The sequence below is a fragment of the Carcharodon carcharias genome, chromosome 21, assembly GCF_017639515.1.
Source record: "Carcharodon carcharias isolate sCarCar2 chromosome 21, sCarCar2.pri, whole genome shotgun sequence".
Taxonomy (NCBI): Eukaryota; Metazoa; Chordata; class Chondrichthyes; order Lamniformes; family Lamnidae; genus Carcharodon; species Carcharodon carcharias.
Window position 1 is genome coordinate 90,308,208 of NC_054487.1, and position 21,776 is coordinate 90,329,983.

General features: G+C 44.2%; 1 protein-coding gene across 2 annotated transcripts in view; it reads right to left on the minus strand.

The window, feature by feature from the left end:
* Positions 1-21,776, minus strand: part of zdhhc17 (zinc finger DHHC-type palmitoyltransferase 17) — a 135,084-nt gene that overhangs the window by 83,825 nt on the left and 29,483 nt on the right. For both annotated transcript variants that reach the window (XM_041216281.1, XM_041216280.1), the window contains exon 2: positions 12,272-12,375. In XM_041216281.1, the coding sequence (XP_041072215.1) occupies positions 12,272-12,375 (104 nt within the window). The remainder of the gene's footprint in view (positions 1-12,271; positions 12,376-21,776) is intronic.

Sequence of the window (21,776 nt, forward strand, 5' to 3'; positions counted from 1 at the left end):
ATAGTTCAGACACCAGCACTGATGCCTATGAGGGGCAGTGGCGTAGCGGCTTTGTCATTGGACTGGTAATCTAGAGGCCCAAGGTAATGGTCAGGAGGCCCAAGATCGAATCCCACTGTGGCAGATCACTCATCTAATGATGACCATGAAACCAATGTCGATTGTCATAAAAACCTCTAAAAAGTCAATAAAAAGGAATGAAACCGGATGGACCACCCAGCATCGACGAAGCACTGGAAATGGCCTTCTCAGCCGTGTTGACCCTGCAAAATCCTCCTTACTAACATCTGGGGGCTAGTGCTAAAATTGGGAGAGCTGTCTCACAGACTAGTCAAACAACAGCTGTTGTGCTCAAGGAATCATACCTTATGGAGCATGTCCCAGACACCATCACCATTCCTGTTATGTCCTCTCCCACCCACAGGACAGATCCTGCAGAGGTGGTGCACAGTGGTATACAGGCATGAGGGAGATGCCCTAGGGGTATTCAACGTTGACTCTGGACCCCATGAAGGCTCATGGCATCAGGCCAAACATGGGCAAGGAAACCTCCTGCTGATTACTACGTATCATCCCATCCCCCACCCCTCAGCTGATGAATCAGTACTCCTCCATGTTGAGCACCACTTGGAGGGTGCAGAATGTGCTCTGGGCAGGGGACCAATGTCCACCGTCAAAAATCGCTTGGTAGCAACACCAAGCTGGCCGAGTCCTAAATGGCATAGCTGCTAGACTGGGTCTGCGGCAGGTGGTGAGGGAACCAACAAGAAAGAAAATCATACTTGACCTCATCCTCACCAACCTGGTGAGATAGCGGTGACCACTGCACAGTACTTGCGGAGATGAAGTCCCGTCTTCATAATAAGGACACCCTCCATCATAAAAACAGAATTACCTGGAAAAACTCAGCAGGTCTGGCAGCATCGGCGGAGAAGAAAAGAGTTGACGTTTCAAGTCCTCATGACCCTTCGACAGAACTTGAGTTCGAGTCCAAGAAAGAGTTGAAATATAAGCTGGTTTAAGGTGTGTGTGTGGGGGGCGGAGAGATAGAGAGAGAGAGAGGTGGGGGGGTGGTGGTGTGGTTGTAGGGACAAACAAGCAGTGATAGAAGCAGATCATCAAAAGATGTCAACGACAATAGTACAATAGAACACATAGGTGTTAAAGTTAAAGTTGGTGATATTATCTAAACGAATGTGCTAATTAAGAATGGATGGTAGGGCACTCAAGGTATAGCTCTAGTGGGGGTTTTTTTTTAATAATGGAAATAGGTGGGAAAAGGAAAATCTTTATAATTTATTGGAAAAAAAAGGAAGGGGGAAACAGAAAGGGGGTGGGGATGGGGGAGGGAGCTCAAGGACCTAAAGTTGTTGAATTCAATATTCAGTCCGGAAGGCTGTAAAGTGCCTAGTTGGAAGATGAGGTGTTATTCCTCCAGTTTGCGTTGGGCTTCACTGGAACAATGCAGCAAGCCAAGGACAGACATGTGGGCAAGAGAGCAGGGTGGAGTGTTAAAATGGCAAGCGACAGGGAGGTTTGGGTCATTCTTGCGGACAGACCGCAGGTGTTCTGCAAAGCGGTCGCCCAGTTTACGTTTGGTCTCTCCAATGTAGAGGAGACCACATTGGGAGCAACGAATGCAGTAGACTAAGTTGGGGGAAATGCAAGTGAAATGCTGCTTCACTTGAAAGGAGTGTTTGGGCCCTTGGACGGTGAGGAGAGAGGAAGTGAAGGGGCAGGTGTTGCATCTTTTGCGTGGGCATGGGGTGGTGCCATAGGAGGGGGTTGAGGAGTAGGGGGTGATGGAGGAGTGGACCAGGGTGTCCCGGAGGGAGCGATCCCTACGGAATGCCGATAAGGGGGGGTGAAGGGAAGATGTGTTTGGTGGTGGCATCATGCTGGAGTTGGCGGAAATGGCGGAGGATGATCCTTTGAATGCGGAGGCTGGTGGGGTGATAAGTGAGGACAAGGGGGACCCTATCATGTTTCTGGGAGGGAGGAGAAGGCGTGAGGGCGGATGCGCGGGAGATGGGCCGGACACGGTTAAGGGCCCTGTCAACGACCGTGGGTGGAAAACCTCGGTTAAGGAAGAAGGAAGACATGTCAGAGGAACTGTTTTTGAATGTAGCATCATCAGAACAGATGCGACGGAGGCGAAGGAACTGAGAGAATGGGATGGAGTCCTTACAGGAAGCGGGGTGTGAGGAGCTGTAGTCAAGATAGCTGTGGGAGTCGGTGGGTTTGTAATGGATATTGGTGGACAGTCTATCACCAGAGATTGAGACAGAGAGGTCAAGGAAGGGAAGGGAAGTGTCAGAGATGGACCACGTGAAAATGATGGAGGGGTGGAGATTGGAAGCAAAATTAATAAATTTTTCCAAGTCCCGACGAGAGCATGAAGCGGCACCGAAGTAATCATCGATGTACCGGAGAAAGAGTTGTGGAAGGGGGCCGGAGTAGGACTGCAACAAGGAATGTTCCACATACCCCATAAAGAGACAGGCATAGCTGGGGCCCATGCGGGTACCCATAGCCACACCTTTTATTTGGAGGAAGTGAGAGAAGTTGAAGGTGAAATTGTTCAGCGTGAGAACAAGTTCAGCCAGACGGAGGAGAGTAGTGGTGGATGGGGATTGTTCGGGCCTCTGTTCGAGGAAGAAGCTAAGGGCCCTCAGACCATCCTGGTGGGGGATGGAGGTGTAGAGGGATTGGACGTCCATGGTGAAGAGGAAGCGGTTGGGGCCAGGGAACTGGAAATTGTTGATGTGACGTAAGGTGTCAGAGGAATCACGGATGTGGGTGGGAAGGGACTGGACAAGGGGAGAGAGAAGGGAGTCAAGATAACGAGAAATGAGTTCTGTGGGGCAGGAGCAAGCTGAGACGATCGGTCTACCGGGGCAGTTCTGTTTGTGGATTTTGGGTAGGAGATAGAAGCGGGCCGTCCGAGGTTGGGCGACTATCAGGTTGGAAGCTGTGGGAGGGAGATCCCCAGAGGAGATGAGGTCAGTGACAGTCCTGGAAACAATGGCTTGATGTTCAGTGGTGGGGTCATGGTCCAGGGAGAGGTAGGAGGAAGTGTCTGCGAGTTGACGCTCAGCCTCCGCGAGGTAGAGGTCAGTGCGCCAGACAACAACAGCACCACCCTTGTCAGCGGGTTCATGTTGTGTGGCACTACCACCGTGCTGAATGGGACAGATTTCAAACAGGTCTAGCGATTCATGATTGGGCAGCCATGAGGCACTGTGGGCCATCAAAAGCAGCAGAATTGTACTCAACCACAATCTGTAACCTCATGGCCTGGCATATCCCCCACTTCATCATTACCATCAAGCCAGGGGATCAACTCTGGTTCAATGAAGAGTGCAGGAGGGCATGCAAGAAGCAGCACCAGACATACCTATAAATGAGGTGTCAACCTGGTGAAGCTATAACACAGGACTACTTGCGTGCCAAACAGCATAAGCAGCAATTGATAGGCAGTGTTAAGTGATTCCACACCCAACAGATCAAATCTAAGCTGTGCAGTCCTGCCACATCCAGTCGTGAATGGTGATGGACAATTAAACAACTCACGGGAGGAGGAGACTCCACAAAAATCCCCATCCTCAATGATGGAGGAGTCCAGCACATCAGTGCAAAAGATAAGGCTGAAGCATTCGCAACAACCTTCAGTCAGAAGTGCCAAGTGGATGATCCATCTCAGCCTCCTCTGGAGGTCCCCAGCATCACAGATGCCATTCTTCAGCCAATTATATTTACTCCACGTGCTATTAAGAAACGACTGAAGGCACTGGATACTGCAAAGGCTATAGGCCCTGATAATACTCTGGCAATTGTACTGAAGACTTGTGCTCCCGAACTTGCCGCACCCCTAGCCAAATTATTCCAGTACAGCTACAACACCGGCATCTACCCAGCAATGTGGAAAATTGTCCAGGTATGTCCTGTACATAAGCAGGGCAAATCCAACACATCCAATTACCTCCCCTAAGTCTAGTCTCCATCTTCAGTAAAGTGATGGAAGGAGTCATCAACAGTGCTATGAAGCAGCACTTGCTTAGCAATAACCTGCTCACTGATGCTCAAACTGGGTTCTGCCAGGGCCACTCAGCTCCTGACCTCATTACAGCCTTGGTTCAAACATGGACAAAAGAGCTGAGCTCCCGAGGTGAGGTGAGAGTGACTGCCCTTGACATCAAGGCAGCATTTTACCCAGTGTGGCATCAAGGAGCCCCAGCAACACTGGAGACAATGGAAATCTGGAGGAAAACTATCTGCTGGTTGGGGTCAGATCTAGCGCAAAGAAGATGGTTGTGGTTGTTGGAGGTCAGTCATCTCAGCTCCAGGACATCACTGCAAGAGTTTCTCTGGGTAGTGCCCTCGGCCCAACCACCTTCAGCTGCTTCATCAATGACCTTCCTTCCATCATAAGGTCAGAAGTGGGGATGTTCGCTGATGATTGCACAATGTTCAGCACCATTCGTGACTCCTCAAGTGCTCAAGCAGTCCACGTCTAAATGCAGCAAGACCTGGACAATATCCAGACTTGGAGTGACAAGTGGGAAATACACAAATACCAGGCAATGACCATCTCCACCAAGAGAGAATGCAACCAACTCCTCATGACATTCAGTGGCACTACCATCACTGAATCCCCCACTATCAATATCCTGGGAATTGCCATTAACCAGAAACTGAACTGGACTAACCATATAAATTCTGTGGCTACAAGAGCAGGTCAGAGGCTCGGGATCCTGCAGCAAGTAACCCATCTCCTGATTCCCCAAAGCCTGTCCACCGTCTGCGAGGCACAAGTCAGGAGGGTGATGGAATACTCCCAACTTGCCTGGATGAGTGCAGCTCCCACAACACTCAAGAAGCTTGACACCATCCAGGACAAAGCAGCCCACTTGATTGGCACCACATCCACAAACATTCACTCCCTCTACCACTGATGTACAGTAACAGCAGTGTATACCATCTACAAGATGCACTGCAGGAATTCAGCAAGGCTCCCCGACAACACCTTCCAAACCCATGACCAGTACCATCTAGAAGGACAAGGGCAGCAGACACATGGGAACATCACCACCTGCAAGTTCCTCTCCAAATCACTCACCATCCTGACTTTTTTTTTTATTCATTCACGGGACGCGGGCATTGCTGGGTAGGTCAGCATTTAGTGCCCATTCCTAACTGCCCATGTCCCAAGGGCATTTAAAAGTCAACCACATTGCTGTGGGTCTGGAGTCACATGTAGGCCAGACCAGGTGAGGACCAGGCAAAACATTTTACCTGCATCTATCCTGTCTATCCCTTTAAGTATTTTGAAAGTTTCAATAAGATCACCTCTCATCCTTCAAAGCTGTAGAGGATACAGGCCCAGTTTCCCCAACCTCTCTTCACAGGACAGTCCTGCCATCCTGGGAACAAGTCTGGTGAACCTCATTGCACTCCCTCTATGGCAATATCCTTCCTAAGGTAAGGGGGCCAAAACTGCACACAGTACTTCAGCTGAGGTCTAACCAAAGTTCTATATAATTGAAGCAAGACTTTGCTACTCCTGTACTCAAATCCTCTTGCGATAAAGGCCAAGATACCATTAGCCTTCCTAATTGCTTGCTACACCTGCATGTTAGTCTTCAGTAGCTTACTGACGAGGACACAAGGGTCCCTTTGAACATCTACACTTCCTCATCTTTCACCATTTAAGAAATACTCTGCACATCTGTTCCTTCCATCAAAGTGGATAACTCACATTTTTCCACATTATATTTCATCTTCCATGTTCTTGCTCACTCACTAAGTCTGTCCAAATCCTCAGGACACACATTCCCATCCTGCTTTGTATCATCTGCGAACTTGCAAATATTACATTTGGTCCCCACAGCCAAATCATTGATACATATAGGATGATGAGGGAGATGGAGATTTTGATTAAGCAAATGTATGATGCATGAAAGGGGAATCCTTCAAGTGAAAACCAAGTCAAATACAGTGAAGAGGAAAATAATACTGGCAAAGAGAGAATGAGAATAGAATTGTAGTTAACACAAAAGGTAACCCAAAAATCTTCTACTGGCTTGCAAACACTAAGTGGGTACTAATAGGTGGCATGGGTTCCATTAGGGGCAAAGAGGATGATGTATGCTTAGAGGTGCAGAGCATTGGTATAATGCCTAGTGAGCTCTTCGTATTAATGGTTACTTCGGAAAACAAATCTGACGAAGTATCAGTAGAAGCAAAGATAGTGGAGACAATGGATAGCATGAAAATCAGAAGGGAAGTGGTACTGGAAAGGCTGACTATGCTTAGGGTAGGTAAGTTACCTGACCCAGATGGCTTGCATCCAAGGTTGCTAAAGGAACTGGAGGTGGAGATAGAAGAAGGGTCCCTTAAATTTTCAAGTTTTCCCATAAACTGGGGGGGGGTGCCAGAGGTTTGGAGAGTGGCAGATGTGACCCCCTCCATCGTCAGCATAGAGTGACAGCAGTGCATAAAATCTACAAGATGCACTGCAGTAACTCTCCAAGACGCCTTCCAAACCTGCTACTTGTCATCGAAAAATGGCCCAATCTGCTGTGATGAAAGGTCTCTGACCTGAAAAGTTAACTGTTTCTCTCTTCACGAATGTTATCTGACCTGAAAAATATTTCCAATATTTTCTGTTCTTACTTGATTTCGAGCATTTGTGGTATTTTGCATTTGCCCATATCAACATGGTTTGACTCTTTACTACTCTGTGAAGTGGCTTAGCAGACCACTCAGTTGTATCAATCCACTACAAAGAACCCTAGCAACATCCTGTGGGCTGGGGGGAAATCTTCACCACAAGGATTGCAATGGATCAACAAGGCAGCCAACTGTTTTTCTGAGAGCAACTAGGGTTGGGAAATAAAGGTCTAGATTTTCTGATGGTAACAGCAGTGAATACTGAGGAGCTTGTCATGTTGCATTTCAGGAACCGGAGGAAGTCCAAATCTGCACTTATGTGCGGTACTTACTCAGGAAGTTTAAACTTCCGATGGGCAGAATTACACTGCCCAGGCCCATCCGAGTATGTGTCTAACACTAACCTTAGCATCAAAGACTTGGGCTTTATCCCAGGATTGACAGTGACTAACAGCAGCAGCTTTATTGGGAAGGCCTAAAAATTTATTTAAAACTAAAGCTGAACAATTAACTATCCAAAAAAAAAACTGGGATACTTTTCAGCTAGGCCTGATCATTCTATTCACATTCGTTCTTCAGTTGCTCTGTTGTGGAGTTGACTCTAAATTGAAATGACACCTCTCCTGGTACTAATCTTCCGCTGCAGCCACGTGAATCTTTTTCTATTCTGTCAAATGAACATCCTGCTTTTGCTTGACCAGGTAGAATTTTGAAAATGTTTAAACATGTAGCTATAGAACATCATCTAGTTGAAAAGTGGAGTAGGTTCAGGATCTACTCCTGCTCCTGTGTTCCTGTGGCCTGCTGTTAGTTCAGAAAATCCATATTGGAAAAATAACAGCTTAAAGCGGTGTACTTGAACTCAGTGTGCTTCTCATGCAAGATCCAGGTAGTAATAACAACTTGTGTTTCTCATGTTAAACTGTTCAAAATCCCACCTCCAAGGACAGTGAAGCATCCTGGGATGTTTAACTATGTTAAAGAACTGTATAAATGCTATCATGGGTTGTGTGCAAAATATTACTCATAGTACAAACACCTGATCTAAACCTGAACACTTAACATCCACTCCACCTCCTTAAAACCTGTAAAAGCTTCAAAAATTTCACCAGAACACAGGAACTAGTAGCATAAGAGGGGGCACAGTCTCGCCGCTCCTTCTCCTCGCCAGTCCTTCTTGTTGGAGGCAGCATTTTTAATCGCCACTGATTGGAAGATCTGGGCTAAAATGTCGGCTTGCTAGAAACACCCACATCCCAATTATGAATTAAAGAAAAAGGGCACAGGTGGTGCGTTGGATTTAACAATTGCATTCCAACCCAATGAGCTAAGTTCAAACTCAGTCCTGATCAAAGGAATAAAATCTCCTCTCTTTATAAGCTTGCTTAGACTCAATTGAGTTCTGAGTGGGCATTAGTCAATCTTACATCATTTTGCTCAGAATGGCCACTGGAAGGCTGGCATCAGCACTGGCACTTTAAGGACTGCTCTTCTGAGGTTACAACTGAATTCATTGTTGAGAGAGAGAGAGAGAGAGAGATACGTAGAAGGGGCTATACTCTGCATCTAGATTTATGAGATCTATTCTGTTTGTGTATGAAGCATTCCATTCACCAGAACTAACATTTTTCACCCTCTGCACAAAAAAATACAAGGATTTTCTCTCTCCAGAACGTATTAACTTCTTGTTTGGATATGGTTCCACAGATATCAGGCACTCTCAAACAGAGTCTTCACATGTCAATGTGGAATAGATTGCCAGAAAGAGAAAGAACACTGGCCAATTCACTGGTGTCAGCCATGACACTGTGGGTAACACTCTTACTTCTCAGTAAAAAAGCTGTGGGTTCAAGTCCCGCTCCAGAGACTTGAGTGCAAAAATCTAGGCTGAGATTCCAGTGCTGTACCGTTGGAGAAGCTGTCTTTCAGATGAGACAAGGTTCTTCCAACCACATCACAACAAACTGCATTTATAGAATTACAGAATGATACAGTGCAGCAAATTCAGCCCCTCGTGCTTGTGTTGGCTCTTTGGAAGTACTATCCAATTAGTCCCACTCTCCTGCTCTTTCCTCATCTTTCTCTCTTAATGACATAAGAGGGCATTGACAACCATGACCTACATGTTAATCTTCCTCTGGAGCCTTGAGTCATCTTCATTGCTTGTACATATCAACATTCTGAGGGGGGGGTTACCATTGACCAGAAACTGGACTGGACTAGCCATATAAATACTGTGGCTAGCAGTTCCAGAACATTGCTGCAGGAGTTCCTCAGGGTAGTGTCCTAGGCCCATCCTTCTTCAGCTGCTTCATCAATGACCTTCCTTCCATCATAAGGTCAGAAGTGGGGATGTTTACTGATGATTGCACAACGTTCAGCACCATTCACAACTCCGCGGATATTGAAGCAGTCTCTGTCCAAACATAGCAAAACCTGGACAATATCCAGGCTTGGGCTGACGAGTAGCATGTAAAATTCACACCACACAAGTGCCAGGCATTGACCATCTCCAACAAGAGAGAATCAAGCCATTGTCCCTTGACATCCAATGGCATTACCATCACTGAATCCCCCACTATTGACATCCTGGGGGTCACCATTGACCAGGAACTGAACTGGACCAGCCATATAAATACTGTAGCTACAAGAATAGGTCAGAGGCTAGGAATCCTGCAGCAAGTAACTAACCGACTGACTCCCCAAAGCCTGTCCACCATCTATAAGGCACAAGTCAGGAGCGTGATGCAATACTCTCCACTTGCCAGGAAGAGTGTAGCTCCAACAACACTCAAGAAGATTGACACCATCCAGGACAAAGCAGCCTGCTTGATTGGCACCCAATCCATAAACATTCACTCCTTCCATCAACAATGCACAGTGGCAGCAGTGTGTACCATCTATAAGATGCACTGCAGTAATTCACCAAGGCTCCTTCAACAGCACCTTCCAAACCCATGACCACTACCATCTAGGACAAGGGCAGCAGATGCATGGGAACACCACCACCTGGAAGTTCCCCTCCAAGCCACTCACCATCCTGACTTGGAAATATATCACTGTTCCTTCACTGTCACTGGGTCAAAATCCTGGAACTCCCTCCTTAACAGGACTGTGGGTGTACCTACACCAAATGGACTGCAGCGGTTCAAGAAGGCAGTGCACCAGCAGTTTCTCAAGGGCAATTAGGGATGGGCAATAAATACTGGCCTAGCCAGTGAAACCCATATCCCATGAATGAATTTTTTAAAAATCATCCATTTTGCGAGGCTCTTTAGAGAGATTGTTCTTCGCACACCACAATCTCTTTTACCATCGATCTTTCCCATCAGCATCAGACTTTGGAAATCATGATTTCGTATTACATGCCCAAGAACTTTCCGACAGATGTTAACATATTTCCTAGGAAACAAAATTTGTCTGTGTGACCTTTTCATTTTTCATTGTGATCTCAAATTCTGGTCTGATTTTCTGTCTGGACACTACTAGACATTTTATTTTCTTACAATTTATTCTTACAATCTTCTTACAATCAGCTCTTTCATCTCACTTTCACTCACTACCCTATCTGAAATCTTCTGTAGTTTCTCTTCAGAGTGGGCAATAAAATCTATTAAAGTTGTAATCTCCACCTAAAAATCCAACGAAGTCTTCAATCTCCCTAAGTCTTTCCCCATAGCTCTGTAAATTTTTTCCTTCAAGTATTTATCCAATAGCCCTTTGAATTAGCTTCCACAGCCTTTCTAGACAACATGACATGTAAAATATATTGTTTTTACCATCGTAAAACACAACAAGGTATTAAGTCTAATTACCTATCAAATGTTCTCAGTTGAGTGATACTGGACCTTCTTGTTTTGCAAGGCCCATGCTGCTCTGGAATTCCAAAGTCTTAGTTTGGCCTTCTCCTATGACCATTCAGTAAAATACCAGCTGAGAATGTGTTTGTTCAAACAAACTTGTAATTCAAAGAAGCATGAAAACAGAGTATGGGCACAAGGACACAAACACATTTTCTTTGGTGCTGTTCTCTCAACTCTGGCCCAATGTTCTTCCCTCAAAAAGCCAGAGATTGCAGACCAGTTGCCAAAATGCTGCTCAGGCATGGCTCAACCATTCTGCATGGCTGATCAAAGATTCTGCCCCAACAATAATCAGCACTCATTGCTGAACCCTTCAAACTACTCTTCACTTAGAAATTAAAATGCCTTTCAAAGTCTTTGCTGAGTGATTTTATTGTAAATGGTGCATAGCACCTGAACACCCTCAAAGTGACAAATTACATATTCTGTGACTGTGATCATGCTGCATTTTCCCTCCTTGACCTTTTCAACTTCTCTGTGACCTTTAACATGGCTGACCACACCATTCTCCATCAACTTGTCTTCCGGCTCAGTGAGACTATCCTCATTTGGTTCCATTGATATCTATTCAACTTTGGCCAGAGCATCACAAGCAATGACTTCCCTTTCCACTTGGCCCATCAGCTGCAGAGGATCAATCTAAGCCTTTGACTCCTCATCCACATTGCATTCTTTAGCAACCTCATCCAAAGAGTAGAGCCAGCTTCCATGCTTATGTTGACAGCAGCCATTAACTGAATTACCAAACTACTTGACTAACATCCAGTCTGGATGAGCCACATTTTCTCCCAGTTAAACACTGGGAAGGAGCAAAACCATCATCGTCGGCCCTGCCAAGACCTCTGTACCCTGATTTTCAATTCCATTCACTTCCCCAGCCACTGTCTCATGCTAAACCATACTGTCAACATCTTACTCGATCCCGAACTACGTTTCCAGCCCCTTAGCAGACCCCTGACTTCCAGCTCTGTGACATCGCTTGCCTCCATCCCTGCCTCAGCTCAGTTGTCACTGAAACTCTCATTTGTCACTGAAACTCTCATTTGTGCCTCTCTCATCACCAGACTTAACTATTCCAGGTTGCCCTCCCAGCTTCCAGGCTGCCCAACCTTCAGCTCATTCGAACTCTGTTGACAATATTCTGTTGTGCACCAAGTGCAACTCACCTGTCACTCTTGTCCTTGCTGCTCTACATTGGTTGTCAGTCCCTCAGTGCCTCCAATTTAAAATTCTCATTTTTATGAATAAATCTTTGCATGGCCTCACCCCTCCCTTTCTTTGTAACCTCCTCCAGCCCTCCAACCCTTGTGTTCTCCATTCCTTCCATTGTGCACTCTTCCCACTATGCCCCAGTATTAGGCAGCTAAGCCTTCGGCTCTGTAACTCTGCTCCTGATTATTTCTACCTCCTCCCTCTTTAAGGCCTTTCTTTAAAGCTACCTCTTTGACCAGACCTTTGGTCAACTCTCCAATAGCTCCTTCTCTACCTCGTGACATTTTTCTCTGATTACACTTCTGAAATATGCTGATTTTTCCTATGTTAAAGCCAATGTTAAATCAAATTGGTGTTGTTGGTACCAATCAGAATTCGAAGTGTTTCCATGCATTAGCTGGATTTAATTAAACATTAGTTCTGTTATAATTTTCAAAGTTGTTTTTATTTAAACTTAAATGATTAAAGCAGAGACAAAATATAGAATGGAACCCAACAGATTTGTGAAAACATTTTGCACTTACTGTGTGGCTTTGACAATGTCCCAGGTGCTGTAGTCATCGATATGGCTTTTCCGTGCCAGTGAATCACTGTAGCCATGATTGTAATGGCTTTGAGTCTTGACATCCTATTTTATATTAAAAAAGGTCACAACAATCAGTGTGCTATTAGCATGACAGGTTTTCCAATTTTTCATTGATACCTTTATGATCCCAGCTGCTAAGATTGGATAAGTTAGGTCCAAACGTGAAACCTGGCTTGATAGATCCTAACTTTTGTTAGAAACCTTGGAGGAAAGTTTCCTGAACAAATTCACAAGAGTCTGCCAATGAACCATTAATACAAATAAAATATTTATTAAAACAAGTGAAGGACATTACACCAGACAAGAAGGTTGGAAAGATCTCAATACAAATGCAAGAAGATAATTCAAATTCCCAGTATCCCTTTACCTCAGCAATATCTTTACAGACACAGAAACCAGTGAAGAGTTACCACGAGCTTGACACAAAGGCTTCTCGCTTGGGACTGGCAATTTCAAACATGTCTTCCAGTGAATTCTTGAGCATTCACCTGATGCTTTTCACCCAACTCGTATCTCTGCCCGATACACCCAAAAACTGCACTCTGAACTCTCTGTTTCTTCAATTGTAGAACAAACAAATGAGTTCCCTAAACCCAGTCTTCAAATAGCACCTCTGCTAAACTGATCACTTTACTTTTTTTTTATTTATTCATGAAATATGGGGGTTGCTGGCTGGGCCAGCATTTATTGCCCATCCCTAATTGCCCTTGAGAAGGTGGTGGCGAGCTGCCTTCTTGAACTGCTGCAGTCTATGTGGTGTAGGTACACCTACTGTGCTGTTAGTGGGTGGGGAGGGGCTTTGTTCCAGGATTTTGACCCCACAACAGTAAAGGAACAGTGATATATTTCCAAGTCAGGATGGTGAGTGACTTGGAGGGGAACTTCCAGGTGGTGGTGTTCCCATCTATCTGCAGCCCTTGTCCTTCTAGATGGAGTGGTCATGGGTTTGGAAGGTGCTGTCTAAAGAGTTAAGCAAGCCAAATTGAGTTGTAGTTTCACTTTAAAAAATGCCTGCACTTTTAATGAGTTTTACAACCCTAAACTAAGTAAAGTAAATGAGATAAAAAAACCTGGGCTGGAAGATGTTGTCAAAGGAGCCTTGGTAAGTTCCTGCAATGCATCCTGTAGATGGTACACACTGCTGACACTGTGCGTCGGTGGTGGTGGGAGTGAATGTTTGTGGATGGGGTGCCAATCAGCGGGCTGCTTTGTCCTAGACAGTATCATCCAAGCAGGTGGAGAGTATTCTACCACACTCCTGACATATGCTTTGTAGATGGTGAATAGGCTTTGGGGAGTCAGCAGACAAGTTACTCGCTGCAGGATTTTTGGCCTCTGACCTGCTCTTGTAACCACAGTATTTATATGGCTAGTCCAGTTCAGTTTCTGGTCAACGGTAACCCCCAGGATGTTGATAATGGGAGATTCAGCGACTGTAATGCCATTGAATGTCAAAGGGCGAAAGTCAGATTCTCTCTTGTTGGAGATGGTCATTGCCTGACACTTGTGTGGCGCGGGTGTTACTTGTCACTTGTCAGCCCAAGCCTGGATATTGTCCAGGTCTTGCTGCATTTGGACACGGACTGCTTCAGTATCTGAGGAGTTGCGAATGGTGAATATTGTGCAATCATCAGCGAACATCCTGGGCGGGGTGAGGTTTCGACCAGTGATTAAAAAAATAAAAACTTTTAAAACTCATTTTTAATAAGTCCCTGATCAAATGGCAGTGTCACATCAGGGGACATGTTTTTCTTATTTTTCCCATTCTTTATTTGTAATGTTAAAAATCTTATGCTCCCTGAGGCAGCTCTGTGCGTTCGGGATGCTTTCACTGAGTGCACCCACGCGCAGGGTTTTTACCTTGCTGGGAGCGGCCCGTGATTTTACGCTGGCTGGCCAATTACCGGTCAGCCAGTGTGAATCGCGCGCTCTGATGAGTCATACAGACTCAAAATGTTAACTGTCTTTTTCTCCACAGATGCTGTCAGACCTGCTGAGCTTTGCCAGCATTTTTTGTTCTTGTTTCAGATTTCCAGCATCCGCAGTATTTTGGCTTTATCTTGCTGAAATTTGCTCATCTGCCCCCTTAGTGAGGAATCATTGAAATATGGGCCCTCATGTGAAAAGGTTGGGCAAGCCTGTCATAGCACAATGTCTCGCTCTCCTTCACCTTTCCCTTTAAAAGAGCCTTAACTGGGAACGAGGCTGCGGAGACCTTCAAAATGACAACAATTCGGGGCCACTGTGGAACAAAAACCGGGCAGTTTGACAAATTGGATAATTTTCAAAGAGCCAGAACAGACAATGGGCTGAAAGGTTTACTTTGTACTGCATCATTTTATAACAAAAGAGGCACATGGTTACAGCACAGAACAAGGTCATTTGGCCCATCATGTCTGGGCTGGTCTCTGTAGCAAGTCATCTAGTGCCACCCTCCCCCTCCCGTCTTTTATCCATTGCCCTGCAAATTTTACCTCTTCAGGTGATCCAATTCCTTCTTGAAAGCCATGATTGAGTCTATCACATTCTCAGGCAGCAGATACCAGATCCTAACCACTCATTATGTAATGATTTTCCTCATATCACCATTGCTTTTTCAGTCATTCACCTTAAATCTGTGCCCCATGGTTTTCAATCCTTCCACCAATGTGAACAGTTACTCCCCACCTACTCTGCTCTTGACCCTTCATGATTCTGAATGGTAGTGGTGTACAGGCAATGTCACTGGAGTAGTAATCCCGAGGCCTAGGCTAATGTTCTGGGAACATGGGTTCAAATTTCACCACAGCAGCTGGTGGAACTTAAATTCAATTAATAAAATCTGAAACATAAAGGGGAGGAAATCTGCCGTCCTTACCTGGTCTAGACTACATGATTCCAGACCCACAGCAATGTGATTGACTCTGAACTGCCCTCTGAAAATGCCCAGCAAGCCACTCAGTTCAAGAGCAATTAGGGATGGACAACAAATGCTGGCCTTGCCAGAGATGCCTATAGCCCATGAACAAATATTTTAAAAATCTGTCAAATCTCCTCTCAACCTTCTCTTCTCCAAGGAGAACAGTCCTAGCTTCTGCAATCTATCCTGGTAACTGAAGTTCCTCATTCCTGGAATCATTCTTGTGAAACTTCTCTGCACTCTCTCTACTGCCTTCACATCTTTCCTAAAGTGCAGTGCACAGAACTGGATACAATGCTCCAGCAGAAGCTGAACAGTGTTTGACACAGGTTTACCATAACTTCCTTGCTTTTGTACTCTATGCCTCAAATTGATAATCCCAGCAGAGAATTCCGTACACTTTTATTAACCGGTCTCTCAACCTGCCCTGCCACCTTCAATCATTTGTGCATATATACCCAGCTCCTTCTGCTCTTGCACCCCCTTAAGAATTGTACCCTTTATTTTATATTGTCTCTTCCCATTCTTCCTAGCAAAATGAATCACTTCACGCTTCTCTACATTAAATTTCATCTGCCACTTGTTTGCCATTCCACCAACCTATGTCTTTTTGAAATTCTACACTATCCTCCTCACAGTTCAGAATGCTTCCAAGTTTTGAGTCACCTGCAAATTTTGCCCTGTACATTTGAAGTCTAGGTCATAAATATACATGAAGAAAAGCAGCTGTCCTAACACTGGCCCCTGGGGAACACTGTTATAAACCTTCCTCCAGTCTGAAAACCAACCGCTCGCCACCATGCTCTGTTTCCTGTCACTCAGCCAGTTCTGGATCCATATTGCTATTGTCCCTTTTATTCCACGGGCTCTAACCTTGCCCACAAATCTGTTGTGTGGCTCTTAATCAAATGTGCCTCAAGGCACAAGGGTGCCTCTCCTCAGCTACTCTAACAGAGATGTTTCAATCATGCAGCATTCACAAGTTAAATGTACTGTCCGTTAAGCATTTGTTGAACCCAGTACATGGTGATGTTCCCAAACATATCCCAAGACTGTGGTTTGTATGTATTTTTAATCTGGTTGAGATTGCAATTCTCTAATCTGGTTCTAATTCTTTAATCTGGTTGAGATTGCAATTCTCTAATCTGGTTCTAATCTGGTTCTAATTCTTTAATCTGGTTGAGATTGCAATTCTCTAATCTGGTTCTAATCTGGTTCTAATTCTTTAATCTGGTTGAGATTGCATTCTCTAATCTGGTTCTAATTCTTTAATCTGGTTGAGATTGCAATTCTCTAATCTGGTTCTAATCTGGTTCTAATTCTTTAATCTGGTTGAGATTGCAATTCTCTAATCTGGTTCTAATTCTTTAATCTGGTTGAGATTGCAATTCTCTAATCTGGTTCTAATTCTTTAATCTGGTTGAGATTGCAATTCTCTAATCTGGTTCTAATCTGGTTCTAATTCTTTAATCTGGTTGAGATTGCAATTCTCTAATCTGGTTCTAATTCTTTAATCTGGTTGAGATTGCAATTCTCTAATCTGGTTCTAATTCTTTAATCTGGTTGAGATTGCAATTCTCTAAAATTGAGAAAATAAAATTACCTCCATTTGGAGGCAACCGCTTCTTCTCGTTTTAATCCCCTTAATAAGAATAATTCTCTTAAATGGGCTAAACATCTGTGAGGGACTGCAAGGTCCATAAAACAAATTAAAATTGCGGGGAAGCTGGGATAGCAGGATAAGGCAACAGTGTATGGAATTTCAATTGCCTTAAGTATTCAACTTTAAGCTGTCAGATGAAGAAATTAACTTTCAAGTAGTGAGGAGGGAGGGGCGGGGGTGAATTATTCATTAAAGCCAAAAAAAGCCTAAGTTTTGTAAATCTTGCTTAAAGCTGTAACAAATTTCATATCCAATAGCTTACGACAGAGTAGAAGTGACTACACCAGTGCATCCCCGGCCTGCTCACAATTTTTCATCCTATTTGTCCTGTTCGAATGAAGCGATCCTTCAAAAAGGCTGCTCATACCTTGTAAATAATACCTCCAAGATCTGTTGCTATCAGCAACTTAGAGGCACAAATCCTAGCAGGAACAGTAATTGAAAATTTGCTAATGGAGCTAGAACTCCATGGCATGCAGGTATGCATTCCATGATAAACCTAGAAGCTTGATACCTATGCTATACAGAGTTTTCAATTTCTGCAGGTGTGATGTAAAATGATAGGCAAAGACAAATTGGAGTGTCAGTTTTATCCCAAATACTGTAAATGCAGAAAGAATTTTCATACTATCCAGATCTTTGTGTTGAGCATCTTCTCTTCAGACGTCATCTTCACCTTGAAACTTCAATCATCAGGAATTTAAGTCAGAAACCCTGGGCAGTTGGCAGCACTACCATGGTACCTTCTGCCAAATTAGAATCTATTATAAAGGATGTGATAAATGGACACTTGGATAATAATGATCTGATTGGGCAAAGTCATTGTGGATTTATGAATGGAAAATCAGGAGTTTTTTTTGAGGATGTTGCTAACAGAAATTGATAAAGGGGAGTTGCTGGACTTGGCATACCTGGATTTTCAGAAGCCTTTTGATAAAGTCCCCCACAGGAGGTTATAAACACAGAAAATAGGAGTAGGCCATTTGGCCCTTCAAGCCTGCTCCACCATTCAATATGATCATGGCTGATCCTCTATCTGAACGCAATACTCCTGCTCTCTCCACCTACCACTTGATGCCTTTAGAGTCCAGAACTCTATCCTTTTCCATCTTAAATATATTCAGTGACTTGGCCTCCACAGCCTCTGTGGTAGAGAATTCCACAGGTTCACCACCCTCTGAGTGAAGAGTTTTCTTCTCACCTCAGTCCTAAATGGACTGCCTGGTATGCTGAGACTGTGACCCCTTGTTGTAGACCCCCCAGCCAGAGGAAATATCATCCCTGCACCCAGTCTGCCCATCCCTGTCAGAATTTTGTATGTTTCAATGAGATCCCCTCTCATTCTTCTAAACTCCAGTGAATACAATCCTAGTCAACCCAATCTCTCATCATATGGCAATCCTGCCATCTCAGGAATCAGTCCGGTGAACCTTCGCTGCACTCCCTGTATAACAAGTATATCCTTTCTGAGATAAGGAGATCAAAACTGCACACAATACTCCAGGTGTGGCCTCACCAAGGCCCTGTATGGCTGCAGTAATATGTCCTTGCTCCCATATTCAAGTCCTCTCACAATAAAGGCCAACATAACATTTGCCTTTTTAACTGCTTGCTGCATCTGCATGCTTGCTTTCAGTGAATGGTGTACAAGGGCACCCAGGTCCCTTCGTTTATCAACATTTCCCAATCTATCACAATTTAAATAATACTCTGCCATTCTGTTTTCCGATCGAAGTGGATAACTTCACACTTGTCCATTATACTGCATCTGCCATGCATTTGCCCAATCACCCAATCACTTGTCTAAATCGACTTGAAGCACTTGACACCCTATTCACCATTCACATTTGCAAGTAGTTTTGTGTTGTCAACAAACTTGGAAATATTAAATTTTGTTCCCTCATCCAAATCATTGATATACATTGTTATTAGCTGGGGCCCAAGCACCGATCTCTGCGGTACCCCACTAGTCATGGCCTGCTATTCCAAAAAAGACCCATTTATTCCTACTCTCTGTTTCCTGTCTGCTAACCAATTCCCAATCCACGCTAATATATTACCCCCAATCCCACGTGTTTTAATTTTGCACACTAACCCCTTATGTGAAAATCCAAATACACCACATCCACTGGTTCTCCCCTATCTATTCTACCAGTTACATCCTCAAAAAACGCCAGTAGGTTTGTCAAACATGATTTCCCTCTCACACATCCATGTTGACTTTATCTAATCCTGTTGATATTTCCTAAGTGTCTTGTTATCACATCCTTTATAATAAACTGTAGCATTTGTGCTAACCGGACTGTAATTCCCTGTTTTCTCCCTCCTTCCTTTTTTAAATAGTGGGGTTACATTTGCCACCCTCCAATCCTCCGGGGCTATTCCAGAATCTATTGCAGATTGGAAGATGACAACCAATGCATCCACTATTTCCATGGCCACCTAGGATGTAGGTTAGCGGGGCCTGGGGATTTGTCAGCTTTCAGTCCCATCATTTCTCCAGCACTATTTTTTTACTAATACTAATTTCCTTCAATTCTTCCTTCTCACTAGGCCCTTGGTTCCCTAGTATTTGTGGGAAGTTATTTGTGTCTTCTTCTGTGAAGACAGAATTAAAGTAGTTGTTTAATTGCTCTGCCATTTCTTTGTTCTCTGTGAAAATTCTCCCATTGTGGACTGTATTTGTCTTCACTTATCTTTTTCTTTTTACATATTTATAGAAGCTTTTACAGCCCGCTTTTACGTTCCTTGCAAGTTTACTCTCATGTTCCATTATTCCCCTCTTGATCAACCTCTTTGTCCTGCTTTGCTGAACTCTAAATTGCTCCCAATCCTCAGGTTTGCTACATTTTCTAGCAACTTTATATGACTCCTCTTTGGATCTAATACTATCCTTAATTTATTTTCTTAGCCATGGTTGGGCCGCTTTTCCTGTTGTGTTTTTGTGCCAGAAAAGGATGTATAACTGATGTAATGCCTGCAGTTGTTCCTTAAATATTAGCCATTGCCGATCCATCGTCATGCTTTTTAATGAAGCTCTCGAATCTATCAAAGCCAATTCATCCCTCATACCTTCATAATTTCCTTTGTTCAGATTTAGAACCTCAGTTTCAGATCGGACTACTTCACTTTCCACCCTAATGAAGAATTCCATCATGTTATGGTCACTGCTCTCTAAAGGACCCCGCACAACAAGATTATTAATTAACCCTTTCTTATTGCACAATACTAGGGAGGCGGTGACATAGTGGTATAATCATTGGACTAGTATTCCAGAGACCCAGGGTAATGCTCTGGGGACCTGGGTTCAAATCCCACCTAGGCAGATTGTGAAATTTGAATTCAAATCCGTTAGCAAAATTAAAGCACATGGGATAGGAGGTAATAAACCGGCAAGGATTAAGGATTGGTTAATAGGCAGAAAACAGACAGTAGGAATGAACAGGTCATTTTTGCGTTGGCAGAGAGTGACTAGAGGGGTACTGCAAGGATCAGTACTTGGGCCCCAGCTACTCACAATATATATAAATGATTTGGATGTGGGGACTAAATGTAATATTTCCAAATTCACGAATGACACAAAGCTAGGTGGAAATACGTGTTGTGAGGAAGAAGCAAAGTGGCATATCCTGTTAACCGCAAGAGGATTTGAGTATAGGAGTAATGAAGTCTTGCTTCAATTGTATAGAACCTTGCTTAGGCCACATCTGGAGAACTGTGTGCAGTTTTGGTCCCCTTACCTAAGGAAGGATATTATTGCCATAGAGAGAGTGCAGTGAGGTTCAGACTAGTTCCCAGGATGGCAGGACTGTCCTATGAAGAGAGGTTGGGGAAATTGGGCCTGTATCCTCTAGAGTTTTGAAGAATAAGGGGTGATCTTATTGAAACCTTCAAAATACTTAAAGGGATAGACCGGGTAGATGCAGGAAAGAGGATTCCCCTGGTTGGCGGGTCAAGCACCACAGGCACAATTTTAAAATGAGGGGGAAGCCACTTAGCACCGAGATGAGGAGAATTTTTTTTAATATTGCTGAAAAAAAAGAGACATGTCCAAGCTGTTCATCTTGCACTCATAGGACACCAAAGAATACCAAAATAAGGAGAAAACAACAATTGGCATCAGTGGGTGGCACTCCTGTTTCAAAGACAGGAGGTTGTGGGTTCAAGACTTACTCCAGAAACTTGAGTACAAAATCTAGGCTGACACTCGCAGTGCAGTAACTGAGTGAGTGCTGCACTTTTAGAGGTGTTGTCTTTTGTTAAGATGTTAAACCGAGGCCTTGTCTGCCATCTCAGGTGGATGCAAGAGCACATGGCACTCCAGCATTCCCACACAGTGCAAAAGTGAAATGGAATATAACTCGAGACACCATATACGATACCGTACTCTCAACATAGGGAAGCAAGAGCAGAAAAATGCTGACTGTGTTGGAACCTGTCACTGAAGTCAAGCAGTCTGCTCTCATTCATTATAAGAGAGATCCAAGCGAGATGACTCTGAATCTACTCAGAGCCACTCAAAAGTCCAACAGGTTGCTAAGCAGTGCGCCAATGACTACTGGTTACAATCTGCCAGAATATCCAGATGTCCTTCAAAACAGGGAATGCCTGGCGCACATATGAAGGAATCAAAAGGGCAGCAGGTCCAGCAGCAAAGAAAACAGCTCCATTGAAAACAAAGGCAGGGAAGGTCATCAGTTGGGGGGGATTGGTGGAACACTACCTTGAGTTGTACTCTCTGGAGGACACTATCTAGAGCTTCCTTAGTGACACCATAGAAAGCCTGCCTGTCATGGCAGATCTGGATACTGAACCCACAGTAGAGGAGCTTAGCAAAGCTATTGACTCGCTTGTCATGGGCAAAGCTGCAGGTCTGATGCT